The sequence below is a fragment of the Hypanus sabinus genome, chromosome 27, assembly GCF_030144855.1.
Source record: "Hypanus sabinus isolate sHypSab1 chromosome 27, sHypSab1.hap1, whole genome shotgun sequence".
Lineage (NCBI taxonomy): Eukaryota > Metazoa > Chordata > Chondrichthyes > Myliobatiformes > Dasyatidae > Hypanus > Hypanus sabinus.
Window position 1 is genome coordinate 45,631,806 of NC_082732.1, and position 14,840 is coordinate 45,646,645.

Sequence of the window (14,840 nt, forward strand, 5' to 3'; positions counted from 1 at the left end):
TAACTTCTCGTGGCAAATTAATCCACCAATACAACTTGAAAAACCAGAATAGCCAGCGGAGAGAGCCTTCTGGTTCCAGAGTGAACACTGACAGCTCCTGAGGTTGTGATTATAGACAATAGGTGCAGAAGTAGACCATTCGGCCCTTCAAGCCTGCACTGCCATTCTGAGATTATGGCTGATCATCTACTATCAATACCCAGTTCCTGCCTTGTCCCCATATCCCTTGATTCCCCTATCCATAAGATACCTATCTAGCTCCTTCTTGAAAGCATCCAGAGAATTGGCCTCCACTGCCTTCTGAGGCGGTGCATTCCACACCCCCACAACTCTCTGGGAGAAGAAGTTTTTCCTTAACTCTGTCTTAAATGACCTACCCCTTATTCTCAAACCATGCCCTCTGATACTGGACTCTCCCAGCATCTGGAACATATTTCCTGCCTCTAGCTTGTACAATCCCTTAATAATCTTATATGTTGCAATCAGATCCCCTCTCAATCTCCTTAATTCCAACGTGTACAAGCCCAGTCTCTCTAACCTCTCTGCGTAAGACAGTCCGGACATCCCAGGAATTAATCTCGTGAATCTACGCTGCACTTCCTCTATAGCCAGGATGTCCTTCCTTAACCCTGGAGACCAAAACTGTACACAATACTCCAGGTGTGGTCTCACCAGGGCCCTGTACAAAAGCAAAAGGATTTCCTTGCTCTTGTACTCAATTCCCTTTGTAATAAAGGCTAACGTTCTGTTAGCCTTCTTCACTGCCTGCTGCACTTGCTCATTCACCTTCAGTGACTGTTGAACAAGGACTCCTAGATCTCTTTGCATTTCTCCCTTACCTCTCTACACCATTCAGTTAATAATCTGCCTTCCTGTTCTTACTCCAAAAGTGGATAACCTCACACTTATTCACATTAAACATCATCTGCCAAGTATCTGCCCACTCACCCAGCCTATCCAAGTCACCCTGAATTCTCCTAACATCCTCATCACATGTCACACTGCCACCCAGCTTTGTATCATCAGCAAACTTGCTGATATTATTCTCAATGCCTTCATCTAAATCGTTGATGTAAATCGTAAACAGCTGTGGTCCCAATACCAAGCCCTGTGGCACCCCACTAGTCACCACCTGCCATTCCGAGAAACACCCATTCACCACTGCCCTTTGCTTTCTATCTGTCAACCAGTTTTCTATCCATGTCAATATCTTCCCCCCAATGCCATGAGCTCTGATTTTACCCACCAATTTCCTATGTGGGACCTTATCAAATGCCTTCTGAAAATCGAGGTACACTACATCCATTTGTCTAACTTCCTGGTTACATCCTCGAAAAACTCCAATAGATTAGTCAAGCATTATTTGCCCTTGGTAAATCCATGCTGGCTCAGCCCAATCCTATCTCTGCTATCTAGATATGCCACTATTTCATCTCTAATAATGGACTCTAGCATCTTCCCCACTATTGATGTTAGGCTGACAGGACGATAGTTCTCTGTTTTCTCCCTCCCTCCTTTCTTAAAAAGTGGGATAACATTAGCAATTCTCCAATCCTCAGGAACTGATCCTGAATCTAAGGAACATTGGAAAATGATTACCAATGCATCCACAATTTTCAGAGCCACCTCCTTTAGTACCCTAGGATGCAGACCATCTGGACCTGGGGATTTATTAGCCTTCAATCCTGTCAGTCTACTCATCACCGTTTCCTTCCTAATGTCAATCTGTTTCATTTCCTCTGTTACCCTATGTCCTTGGCCCATCCATACATCTGGGAGATTGCTTGTGTCTTTCCTAGTGAAGACAGATCTAAAGTACTTATTAAATTCTTCTGCCATTTCTCTGTTTCCCATAACAATTTCACCCAATTCATCCTTCAAGGGCCCAACATTGTTCTTAACTATCTTCTTTTTCTTCACATACCTAAAAAAGCTTTTGCTATCCTCCTTTATATTCCTGGCTAGCTTGCGTTCGTACCTCATTTTTTCTCCCCATATTGCCTTTTTAGTTAAGTTCTGTTGTTCCTTAAAAATTTCCCAATCATCTGTCCTCCCACTCACCTCAGCTCTGTCATACTTTTTTTTAATGTTATGCAATCTCTGACTTCCTTTGTCAACCACTGTGGCCCCTTTCCCCCCTTTGAATCCTTCCTTCTCCAGGGGATGAACTGATTTTGCACCTTGTGCATTATTCCCAAGAATACCTGCCATTGCTGTTCCACTGTCTTTTCTGCTAGCATATCCATCCATTTAACTTTGGTCAGCTCCTCCCTCATGGCTCCATAGTCTCCCCTGTTCAACTGCAACACTGACACCTCCGATCTGCCCTTATCCTTCTCAAATTGCAGATAAAAACTTATCATATTATGGTCACTACCTCCTAATGGCTCCTTTATTTCAAGATCGCTTATCAAATCCTGTTCATTACACAAGACTAAATCCAGAATAGCCTTGTCCCTGGTCGGCTCTCGTACAAGCTGTTCCAAGAATGCATCCCGTAGGCACTCTACAAACTCCCTATCCTGGGGTCCAGCACCAACCTGATTCTCCCAATTCACCTGCATGTTGAAATCCCCCATAACTACTGTGATTAAAGCTAGATCCCCAGAGTCTGAGGCAGCAGCATGACCTGCCGTGCCACCCACGGGGAAAGTGAGGAATAAATATTTGACCCAACACACCATAAAGGAATCCGCTGCTATTGTTTAAAATAAAAAGGCATGGATGCTGGAAATCTGAAACTGAGAAGCCTGTGGAAATTTGGGTGACTGTTCTGCAGGCATCGAATCTCCAACTGCAGGTAGTCTGGCTGTTACTTTAATTCTCCATCCCTCTGACCCATGGCTCCATGGCCTCCTGCACTGTTACAAAAAGACCCAAAGCAAACTTGAGGAACAGCATCTCCTCAGGAAACACTGAATAGATATATATATAAAAACTGCATATAGTTATTTTGCCCATTGAATTTGCTCTGCCATTTCATTATAGCTGATTTTCTTTCCCTCTCCACCCCATTCTCCTGCTCTCTCCCTGTAACATTTGACACTCTGACTAAACAAGAACCTATCAACCTCTGCTTTAAATAAACTCAATGACTTGGCCTTCACAGCCATCTGTGGCAATACATTCTACAGATTCACCACCCTCTGGCTAAAGAAATTCCTCCTCATCATTGTTCTAAATGGACGCCTGTCTATTCTGAGACTGTGCCCTCTGGTCCTAGACTCCCCCTCTATTGGAAACGTACTCTCCACATCTAATTTATCTCGGCCTTTCAATATTCAATAGGTTTCAATGAGATTCCCACCCCCTCCACATTCTTCTAAATTCCAGTAGTACAGGTCCAGAGCTATTAAATGGTTCTCTAATGTTAACCCTTTCATTCCCTTTCTACCTACCTAACTAAATAAGCAGTGAAAAAAAAGGTAGTGTTCATGGGTTCATTTGCATTCACAAAACTGAAGGTGGAGGGAAAGAAATTGTTCCCAAAATGTTGAGTGTGTGTCTTCAGGCTCCCGTACCACTTCTCTGAAGGTAGTAATAAGAAGAAGGCATGTTCTGGGTGATGGAGTCCTTAATGATTGATGTTGTTTAGTTGAGGCATCGCCTTTTGAAGATTATCCCTAACTACCCAATTAATAATCCATCTCTATCACAGATATTTCTGTTGTCTGTCCATCCCTTCCACACTTCCCTGCAACTTAAAACTAACTTTTTCTCCACCCTATCCCCATCATGATGAAGGATCTTTATTAACAGTTTTTGGTCCCCACAACTCACTACACTGATGGTCAAAGGTTTCCCTCTACCCAGTGCATTAGTGTTAAAAGGTTCCCCAGAACCTGGTACATTAGTGTTCAAAAGTTCCCCACATCCAGTGGGTTGGGGTTCAAAGGTTCCCCACAACTCAGTACATTAGTGTTCAATGATTCAATTATTTTTTCAGGTTTCTTTCTGGAAATAGAATGTTCTAAGACCTCCAACTTTGTCTGCAAACCATGTCCTCATGGATCATATTCTACGCAATGGAACAACTTGGCTTCCTGTCTCCGCTGTGATGACTGTAGAAATGGTAATGTTGCAAATGTATTCAGATCTTCAACATTCTTCCAAAGTGTTTGTGTCCACATAACCCCTTTCCTGTAACACAGGGCCATTGCAGGTGACAGAGATTGAATAAGGACATCAATGAGAGATCAGTGCAAATCCTGGCTTCTCCAATATAACCAAAGCAATTGCATTGATAAAGGACCTCAAATCCTAAATTGAATTGGAGTGGATGAAGTATTTTGCATAGAGTTGTAAAACTGTTCAATAGTTCCATTTACTATCAGAGAAATGTATGCAATATACATCCTGAAACTATTGTTCTTCATAGACAGTAGGACACAAAGCAGCCATTTCCCAAAACTGGAAAATTTGCTCATTTAGGGCTGACCTGAATCTGAAGGCAATCAAGTAGTTCTTCATTGAAATGGTACTTGGGGGTGCTAGGACTGGGAACAGATGAATGATCTTGGCCTGAAATGTTGCCTGTCGATTTCTCCCTAAAGATGCTGCCTGGCCCACTGAGCACTCCTGGCAGTTTGTTGCTGTATGATATCTCAGGCTGCATTTTACTCTCCATTGGTAATTTATCCAGCACTTACTCTGAGACACATCTAGTTAACCCAGTTCACGTATCTAGAAACCTCTCTTGGTTTCACCAATCAACTACCACCTTGTACTTCTTCCTCCCCTCCCTCCACCTTCTTGTTCTGACTTTTCTGCATGAAACGTCGACTGTTTACTCTTTTCCACAGATGCTGCCTGACCTGCTGAGGTCCTACAGCATGTGTGGCTCTAGTTAACTTACCCCTGTCCTTGAGAGGCCCCAAGCCCAGAGGTTTAAGTGGAGAAGCTCCCTCCAAGCTTTTGCCTCTTAGGAACATGGCATTAAGAGGCAGGAAATCACTGCCTCAGCTTCTGGTATCAAATGAATGTGCCAATAGTCATAAAGTCTGAATGGAAAATATCTAGGAGCATCAGTATCCAAGAACTTAAAGCCACACTTCATCTTCACACACTCAACCCACATTCTAGGAATGTTAATTCAATTCTGTAATTAATATGTTTGTCATTGTACCTTCTACTCCTGCAGAAGGGATGCAGTATAAGAGAAACTGCACACAGGACTCAAATGCCCAGTGTGAATGCAACACCGGCTACGTTTGCAAAGACAGCGATTGCAAAAGGTGTATCCCACAAGGTAATCTTCCTTTGCTTTCCTCCATGTAAACCCAATGACTGAACGATGGGTAATGGCTCTCAGTTTCTCGTTGTCACCTTGTCACTTGTCTATCACAATTATGTGTTCTATTTGGTGTGCTGTCCCCACCGCTACAATGCCCGGTTGTGTGTGTTCCACCAGTTGCTGCAGCAGTGGACAGAACAGGTCCAAATCAGTCAGGGACCCACACAGCAAGGTGGTCCACAATCCTCTACATTCTTGTTTTTGGGGATTTGAACATTGATGGAAATGCCATTTTTAGAAGCTTCTGAGAAGCTGCCTGGTTAAACGGACTCAGTCCTTCTGTGGGTACTCCCACAGTGCCGCTGGGGAGAGTGTTTCATGGTGTAGACACAGCGGTGATATAGTTCTGAACGTGGATGGTGGAAGCCCAGTACATCTGTTGCCCTGTCCAGATTCAGGAGATACTATCAGAATAGGCTGGGCAACACATTTTGTACGGTGCAGCCTCTAAAAGCAGATAGGGGGAGAAAAAAATGTTTAAAGTATTTGATAGAGGTCTAATTAACAGCTCTGTTCTGGATAGTGTCAAGCTTGAGAGTTGTTTGTGTCTACCTAACCTCAGAATCAGGTTTAGTATCACCAGCATATGTCATGAAATTTATAAAGTTTGTGGTTGCAGTACAATGTAATACATAATAGAAAAAAAACTGTGAATTACAATATACATATGTGTATGTATGTACGTGTGTGTGTGTGTGTGTGTGTGTGTGTGTGTGTGTGTGTGTTAAATTATATTAAACTAAGCACATATTAAACTAAATAAGTAGTGCAAAAAAATAGAAATTTTAAAAAGTAGTGAGGCAGTGTTTATTGGTTTAATGTCCATTTAGGAATTGGATGGCAGAGGTGAAGAAGCTGTTCCTGAATCATTGAGTGTGTGTCTTCAGGCTCCTGTACCTCCTCCCTGATGGCAGAGGGGGAGAAGCTGTTCCTGAATCATTGAGTGTGTGTCTTCAGGCTCCTGTACCTCCTCCCTGATGGCAGAGGGGGAGAAGCTGTTCCTGAATCATTGAGTGTGTGTCTTCAGGCTTCTGTACCTCCTCCCTGATGGCAGAGGGGGAGAAGCTGTTCCTGAATCATTGAGTGTGTGTCTTCAGGCTTCTGTACCTCCTCCCTGATGGCAGAGGGGGAGAAGCTGTTCCTGAATCATTGAGTGTGTGTCTTCAGGCTTCTGTACCTCCTCCCTGATGGTAGTAATGAAAAAGGGCATATTGTAGGTGATGGGGATTCTTAATAATGGATGCCACCTTTTTGAGGCACTGCTTCTTGAAAATGTCCTGAATTCTACAGAGATTAGTGCCTGTGATAGAGCTAGCTGAATTTATAATTCTGCAGCTTACTTCGATCCTGTGCAGTAGCCATTGCCCCCATACCAGATGGTTATGCAGCTAGTTAGAATGCTCTCCACAGTATATATAACATAGAATATAGAAATCTACAGCACATTACAGGCCCTTCAGCCTACAAAGTTGTGCTGACCATGTAACCTTCTCTAGAAACTGCCTAGAATTTCCCTAGCACATAGCCCTCTATTTTTCTGAGCTTCATGTACCTATCTAAGAGTCTCTTAAAAGACCCTATTGCATCCACCTCCACCACTGCCACTGGCAGTGCATTATATGCACCCACCATTCTGTGTGTGTAAAACTTACCCCTGGCATCACCTCTGTACCTATTTCCAAGCACCCTAAAACTATGCCCCCTCTTGTTAGCCATTTCAGCCCTGGGAAAAAGCCTCTGGCTTTCCACATGATCAATCCCCCTCATCATCTTATACACCTCAATCAAGTCACCTCTCATCCTCTGTCGCTCCAAGGAGAAAAGGCCAAGTTCGCTCAATCTATTCACATAAGGTACGCCCTCCAATCCAAGTAACATCCTTGTAAATCTCTTCTGTGCTCTCTCTATAGTATCCACATCCTTCCTGTAGTGAAGTGACCAGAACTGAATGCAGTACTTCAAGTGGGGTCTGACCAAGGTCTATATAGCTGTAACATTACCTCATGGCTCTTGAACTCAATCCCACACACTATATGCCTTCTTAACAACACTGTCAACCTGCACAGCAGCTTTGATTATCCTATGAGCACGGACCCCAAGATCTCTCAGATCCTCCACACTGCCAAGAGTCTTATCATTAATATATTTTGTCTTCAAATTTGACCTACCAAAACAAACCACTTTACACTTATCTGGGTTGAAATCCATCTGCTACATCTCAGCACAGTTCTGCATCCTATCAATATCCTGCTGTAACCTCTGACAACCTGGAGAAACTTTGGTAATTACTTGTCTAGACCAGTGTGTATCGTGGCATTGGAGATTTCCAGATGATGAAGATGAGGGACAATTGATAGCCATCGAACTTCAAGAGTAAATGGTCTGGAGATTGTTGGGTCTAACCTAGGGAAGGGAAACTGTGTGACCACTAGGTAGGAGTGTCTGACTGGTGTAGTCAGGAGAGAACTCTAAAGATGCCCTTCCCCATGTAAACACGTTGATACACATGCAGATGTGCACACTTATGTGTGTGCATGCACACTTATGTGTGTGCGTGCACACACCTTGGAGAAGACAGAAGACACTGAGAACTAAAGCATGTTCCAAATGGATTGGAGTTCACTGATTTCAGAAATCGGAATCTTCTCTTGGCATGTTCAGCTCAGCAGCTGCAATATCTTAGCACCATGATGACTGCTCCACTGACAGTGTTGTAATGGCTAACCTCTCCTTTATGTTGTTGAAGTAAAAAGCAATCCTTGCTCTTTAGGGACATTTTCTGACACAGGAACCAAGCCAAGCCAACCCTGGACCAAGTGAGTATGGAGATCTGCTTCAAATATTGTATTTGCTGTTCTGGTACTGCTTACATTAATACTCTGCATGACTCCAGAAGCAAAGCTACTCCTGGGTAGTCAGCCTTTTTCAGGCCTCAAGCTTCACACTAGTGTTTTCCTTTCGCATCACTGGTATAAAGTGAGCTTCAGCCCAGTTGTTTCATGTTCTGTGACACATTTTCTCACTTTGCTTAAGGTAGGTTGCTGTGACATCATTTACTTCCAGGGAACTCAAAAGAATGTAAATTTGAACTATAAAGGATTCACCTTGCCTCAGTATGTGGCTTTCCTGCACCCTCTGAGTTATTCATATTGTGTATTACATTTGAATGTTTCCTTTTCCACTTCCTCCACAACCCCCGTCACATTGCCATCTCATCACCTCCTCCACCTCACTGAGATTATCCTCTTTCTGTTTCTTTATAGTGAACCCAGATAATGTCAGCTAGTTCCATAACCACATGAACTCTGAGGCAATTGTCCTCACATAGGAAGCCTGGCACTCAATCTCCAATTTGCCGTTCACCTTTTACATCAATGCTCAGAAATGTAAACCTCTCACTGGGCTCGTAAGCAAACGTGGCTCATTAGTGGGCTCTGCTAATGGCCACGTGACTCAGCGGTGAGAGGGCCACCTTTCATAAACAAGATACATCAGGGTCAGTGTGATTCGGGGTTCAACCAAACAGGACCGTAGTGATGTTCCGACTGAAGAAACCTCAATTTGAATGAATGCTGTGTAAATACTGCCCATACACAGTTGTCAGCCAGAAAGAACAGATCATACACCGCATAAAATTCTAAAGAAAGCATGTTTACAAATTTCAGCTTTATTGAACAGTTAGTAGGGAAGAGAAAAGAAAAATAAATAAAAGAGCCCATTACAGTTAACCCAGTCCAATGTGCAGATAAAATTGGAGCTCATCCTGGAGTTGTTGTTTACTCACACGATGGACCCACGGTTTACTCGAAAGCACACACATTCTGAACTTCACACAAAATCCCTCAAACAAACACTCTCTCCCCCTCTCTCCTCTCTCCCCCTCTCTCCTCTCTCCCCCTCTCTCCTCTCTCCCCCTCTCTCTCCCTCTCTCCCTCTCTCCCCTCTCTCCTCTCTTCCCCCTCTCTCCCCCTCTCTCCTCTCTCCCCCTCTCTCCCCCTCTCTCCTCTCTCCCCCTCTCTCTCCCCCTCTCTCCCCCTGTCTCCCCCTCTCTCCCTCTCTCTCCCTCTCCCCCCCCCCCATATTGACCCTTCCTCCTTGGAGCCATTCTTCTGCACAAAGCACTTCATGCAATGCGGACTTTCCTTCCCACATCATTCTGTGGCATCTTCCCTCTTGTCCTCTCCATAGATCCTACCAGAAAAAGACCCTGAACCAGACTCCTGTCCATCACAAATTTGTCCCTGCCCTGCTCTCTGGAAGTTTCCCCCAATTCTGCCATCCTGATTGGTTGACAAAACATTCCTAAGTTGACATCAGGGCTTCTTACCTCTAGCTGAAACCAAAATACTCTACCAGCAGGATACACTGCATTTGTAGAGACTGCTAAAATGAAATATCTACTACATAGCAGTAGAAATCTTAACCAGGGCATTACAGGTATAACACCATAAGATATAGGAAGAGAATTGTGCCATTTGGCCCATCAAGACTGCTCAACCATTCCATCATGGCTAATTTATTAACCCTCTCAACCCCATTTTCTTGCCTTATCCACATAGTTGATGCCCTGACTAACCAAGAACTTATTAACCTTTGCTTTAAGTATACCCAATGATTTGGCCTCCACAACCATCCATGCCAATGAATTCCACAGATTCATCATCCTCTGACTAAAGAAATTCCTCCTTACCTCTGTTCTAAAGGGATGTCCCTCTATTCTGAGGGTGCGCCCTCTGGTCCTAGACCCTCCCCCCCCCCCCACTATTGGAAGTATCTTCTCCAGGCCCACTCTATCTAGACCTTTCAATATTTGGTGGATACAGTTGTTGTTTTTAAGTCCTACATGAACAGCAGGATATCTGACTGCAGCTATTGCCATTTTGGAATGAACCCCAGATGCCTTATTTGTGCTGATTGATGACCACCCCTTACCAGTTCAGTGAACATGGATCATTTGAACAATGTGTAAATAAGGAGATGCGTGTATCTGTGGGAAGGGGGACGAGAGGGTTTGTGTCGCCTCACCTCCTGGCAAAGTCACATCAGGAATTTTTTAGTGAATATCAATCCTATCTCTTTAATAACATTTTTTGTTTCTGTCCTTTTTTTAAAGTTACACCAGTCTGGATTATGTCGAAACACCACCTGGAAATCAAATGATAACTACCATCTGTGATAACAGTACAAAGATAACCCTCACCCTGAAAGGTAAGCAAGGATTAAATGTAGTTTATCTGGTGAATTTACAGAATTTACATACTCTTCATTACCCAACTCAGCACCATCCCCAGGTTATCATTGTCCTAAATGGACAATAATTGATCAATGTTAAATAAGGGATTAATGCATTAAAGAAAATATGAAGTGAATCAGGAGGACATTTGTCCTCAACCCCGCACCTACTCAGTAAGATCATGGTTGATCTGCTACGCCAGCAGTATTGTTTTCAGTAACTCCAGAACCCTAGATTAACTCCAGAATCTGATCTGTTACCCCAGCAGTACTTATCTCAGTAACTCCAAAACCCTAGATCTATTATGCCAGCAGCATCCATTCACAATCTCTGATTCCCTGGATTAACCTCAGATCCCTAGTTTAATTCCAGTTCCCTCGATTTGATACCCCTGCAGCACCTGTTCACAGGAACTCCATATCCCAACAGTTTGCCCTCCATCCTTCACCTCCTTATTCTGGCCTCTTCCTCCTTTCCATTCGTGATGAAGGGTCTTAGCACAACTCGTCGACTGTTTGTTCATTTCCATAGATGTTGTCTAACCTGCTGAGTTCCTCCAATATTTTATGTGTTTTGTCACAGAAGATTGCAGCATAATACAGGCCCTTTGCCCCAGATGTTGTGATGACTTTTTAAACTACTCCACAGGTAGGGTCTCTGGGAAGTCTCCTTGAACTCTCAGTCTTACCCTTTTGAGTAGCAATGATTGAGTCACTCGTCCCTTTCTGGCTTTGCGTCAGAAAGGAATGTTGCTGCATTTGTTCATGAGATGTTAGAACTGCCTGTCCAGTCATACCTTTCAATGAAGTTCCCTGGCCTGTCATATCTAACTTGCTGCTCACACCTCTCATTTAGATTTTTGGACCATGGAAATGTACAATAATGAATGTTGGTAAAAGGAACAATTGTGCGGACTATTATCTAAATGGGGAGCAGGTTCAACTATTACAGGTGCATGGGGACTTAGGAGTCCTTGTGCAAGACTCTCAGAAGATTAATTTACAGGTGGAGTCTGTGGTAAAGAAGGCAAATTCAGTGTTGGCATTATATCAAGAAGAATAGAATATAAAAGCAAGGAGATAATCCTGAGCCTTTATAAGACACTAGTCAGGCTACAGTTGTAGTATTGTCAACAGTTTTGGGCCTCATATTTCAAAAAGGATGTGTTGTCATTGGAGAGAGTCCAGAGGATGATTCTGGGAATGAAGGGGTTAACATATGAGGAGCCTTTGGCAGCTCTGGGCCCGTACTTACTAGAATTTAGAAGAATGTGGGGGGGGGGGGGGATCTCACTGAAACCTACCGAATGTTGAAAGGACTAGATAGGGTGATTTCCATATCATAGATAGGATGTTTCCTATGGTGGGGATTTCCATAACTAAAGGACTCAGCCTCAAAATTGAAGGGTAACCTTTCAGAACAGAGGTAAGGAAGAGTAGTAAATCTGTGGAATGCTCTTCTACAGGTGGAGGCCAAGTCCATGGGTAGATTTACGGTGCAAGTTGATCATTTCCTGATCAGTCAGGGCACCAAAGGATATGGCAAGAAGGCAGGTGTATGAGGTTGAGTGGGATCTGGGATCAGCCATGATGGAATGGTGGAGTAGACTTGATCAGCCAAATGGCCTAATTCAGCTCCTTTTTCTTATAGTTTTATGGAACTACTTCAGTCAGAGAGTGGTAAGAGTGTGGAACAAGCTGCTAGTGGAAGTGGTGGATGTGAGTTCAATTGCACCATTTAAGAGAAGTTTGGATAAGCTCATCTGGCATGGGTATGGAGAGCTATGGTTTGGGTGCAGGTCAATGAGACTAGGCAGAATAATAGTTCAATACAGACTAGCTGGGCTGAAGGGCCTGTTTCTGTGTTGTAGTGCTCTATAACTATGATTGGTTGATTTCTCTCCAGCCAAAGAATCTTCTAACAAAAAGGAGGTTGCAACAGCCATTGTGGCTTTCTCTATCCTCTTCCTGCTTGGCCTGTCAATTGGACTGCATGTTGTTACGCTTAGGAAGAAGAGAAACAGAGATTATACTCTGTCACCAGGTAAATAAAATATTACTTTGTTGTCTTCTTTCGTTTATGCTGGATCTGGTCTGAAAGGTGGACTGATACTGTGGGCTGGTGTCAAGTGAGAACAGGCAATGCAGTTCCAAATGGTTTAGAGTTTTATCTGGAATCACCTGAGAGAAATGGACAAAAAGGGGTCCTAACGGTTCTGAACACTGACCTGTAGCCCATCAACCAGACTGAAGTGGGAATGAGACATGAGAGGAGAACAAAATTGAATGTGTACATCTGGAGATTCCATTGACACACAGAGGATGACTTTGCAAGGATGTGAGATGCTGAGTTGCTGTTTTGGGAAGTTCTGCCACCACTAATGCACTGACAAATAATGACCTCTTCAGACAAGTACAAGAGGTTCACTTGGTACTGCAGGAGAGAAAACTATTCCCCTGGCTTTAGTCAAATGTTTTAGGGAACACACTTGAATAGTTTTGTCCAAAGGCAGATGTGTAATTCTCTAAAATCCTCCTCAGATGCTGTCCCAAAGCACTTTACAGCCATTCTGGTATTCATGACACATGGCCACTGCTAGGAAATGTGCAGCTGATCTGTGCACAGTGTGATCCCATTAGCAACAAATGCAATAATATACAGGTAACCTGAGACTGGGTAGAACTGCACCTAGTCCTCCCCCAACTATTCCTCCAATAAAGCCTTAGTATGACATTTAACCCATGCTATTGTAAGTACAATGGTGAGGTGCTGGACTTCCACAACCCTTCCCTTGGTATCGGGTGGACCTCCCACCAGCCTTCACTGGGTGCTGGGTGGGCCTCCCACCAGTCTTTGCTGGGTGTTGTGTGCTCCTCCCACCAGCTGTGCACAGATCAGATTCAGATTCAGTTTATTGTCTTTTGGAAACCACAAATGCAATGTAGTTAAAAAATGAGACAACGTTCCTCCATAATGATATCACAAAAGCATATGACAAAACAGACTACACCAGAAAATCCACATAATGTTTGGCAATCCCCAATCCAGAGTCCAGAGAGGCTGCTTAGTATTAATATCACGCTACGGTCTTAGCGCATTCCCCGGAAAGGAGCTCCAATCCCACCAGACAAAACAAGACCAAAAACTAAAGCTACAAGACCTGCACAAAACCACATAGTTACAACGTATAGCTACAACAGTGCAAACAATAGCATAATTGATAAAAAAACAGACCATGGGCACAGTAAAAATAGTCCAAAGATGTTAAAGGACTATAAGTTCAAAAGAAATCACTACACAATTTCCACAAGTCCCCAGGATCCCGACAGACTCGCCATCCCACACAGGTGGCAGAAGGAAATACCCCCGCTATGGACTTCCACAGAGCCGCCCAACTCAGCCTCGCAGACACAGCAGACAATGAAAGCTCCGTCGAACCCAGCCTCACAGATGCAGCACACACCGAAAGCAACCTGACCGCAGCAGACTCCGAGTCCGTCGAACCTTTGAGCCGACGACCATCTGCTCCGGCACAGCTTCTCTGAGCACCATCCTCTGCCGAGCGTATTAAGACAGCCCCGCCAACAGCCATCGGTAATGTAACCCCGAGGACTGGGGGCCTGTTCTTCCCAGCAGAGTCCCGGACCTCACAGCAGCAGCAGCAACGAAGAAGATCTTCCTGGAGATTTCCTGATGTTCCTCCATGTTCCCACGTCCGTTTTCAATCAATTATGATTGCGCACGGCACCCCACTTCACAAATAACAAATAATCAGCTCTGGAGTGGCCGCTGCAAGCTGCGTCACGCCACCATCTTGGAATCTCACCACTGTCTGCCCACCACTGGTTTTGGGTGGTCCCTCTGCCAGCACTATGGGCTTGTACAACATATCTGCGCTGTCTGGAGGATCCCAGCAATTAGTTCTGTGTCCACAATTGTTTATTACTTATTTTCACATTTGGAGGAGGGGGTGAAAAGCAAGGCTTCCAAGTTTGCTGATGATATGAAAGTAAGTGGAGGAAGATGTCCTAATAAGGATATGACCTTATAACAATACATTGAATGAATGTGCAAAATCCTGGCAAATGGAATTTAACATGGGAAAATGAGATCATGTACTTCAGTAAGCAGAATCAAAAAGCCAATTACTATCTAGGTGGTTTGGCCTTTTTTGCAAAAGGGGCTAGAGTTTAAAAATAGAGCATTTTTTCAAAACAATTATACAGGGTGTTGGTGAGGTCACACTCAGATGTCAGTCTGTGTTTTTATTGCCATGTGCTCCTGTTCCCATTCCTGCTCTACTCTGGCCCCTGT

At 43.9% G+C, this 14,840-nt stretch overlaps 1 protein-coding gene across 1 annotated transcript in view; it reads left to right on the forward strand.

Annotated features, from left to right (window-relative positions):
• The window catches only part of LOC132381918 (tumor necrosis factor receptor superfamily member 14-like), a 30,140-nt gene that overhangs the window by 9,778 nt on the left and 5,522 nt on the right, over positions 1-14,840 (forward strand). The window contains exons 2-6 of the mRNA XM_059951631.1: positions 3,947-4,072; positions 5,141-5,248; positions 8,064-8,109; positions 10,407-10,501; positions 12,432-12,569. Of these exons, the coding sequence (XP_059807614.1) occupies positions 3,947-4,072; positions 5,141-5,248; positions 8,064-8,109; positions 10,407-10,501; positions 12,432-12,569 (513 nt within the window). The remainder of the gene's footprint in view (positions 1-3,946; positions 4,073-5,140; positions 5,249-8,063; positions 8,110-10,406; positions 10,502-12,431; positions 12,570-14,840) is intronic.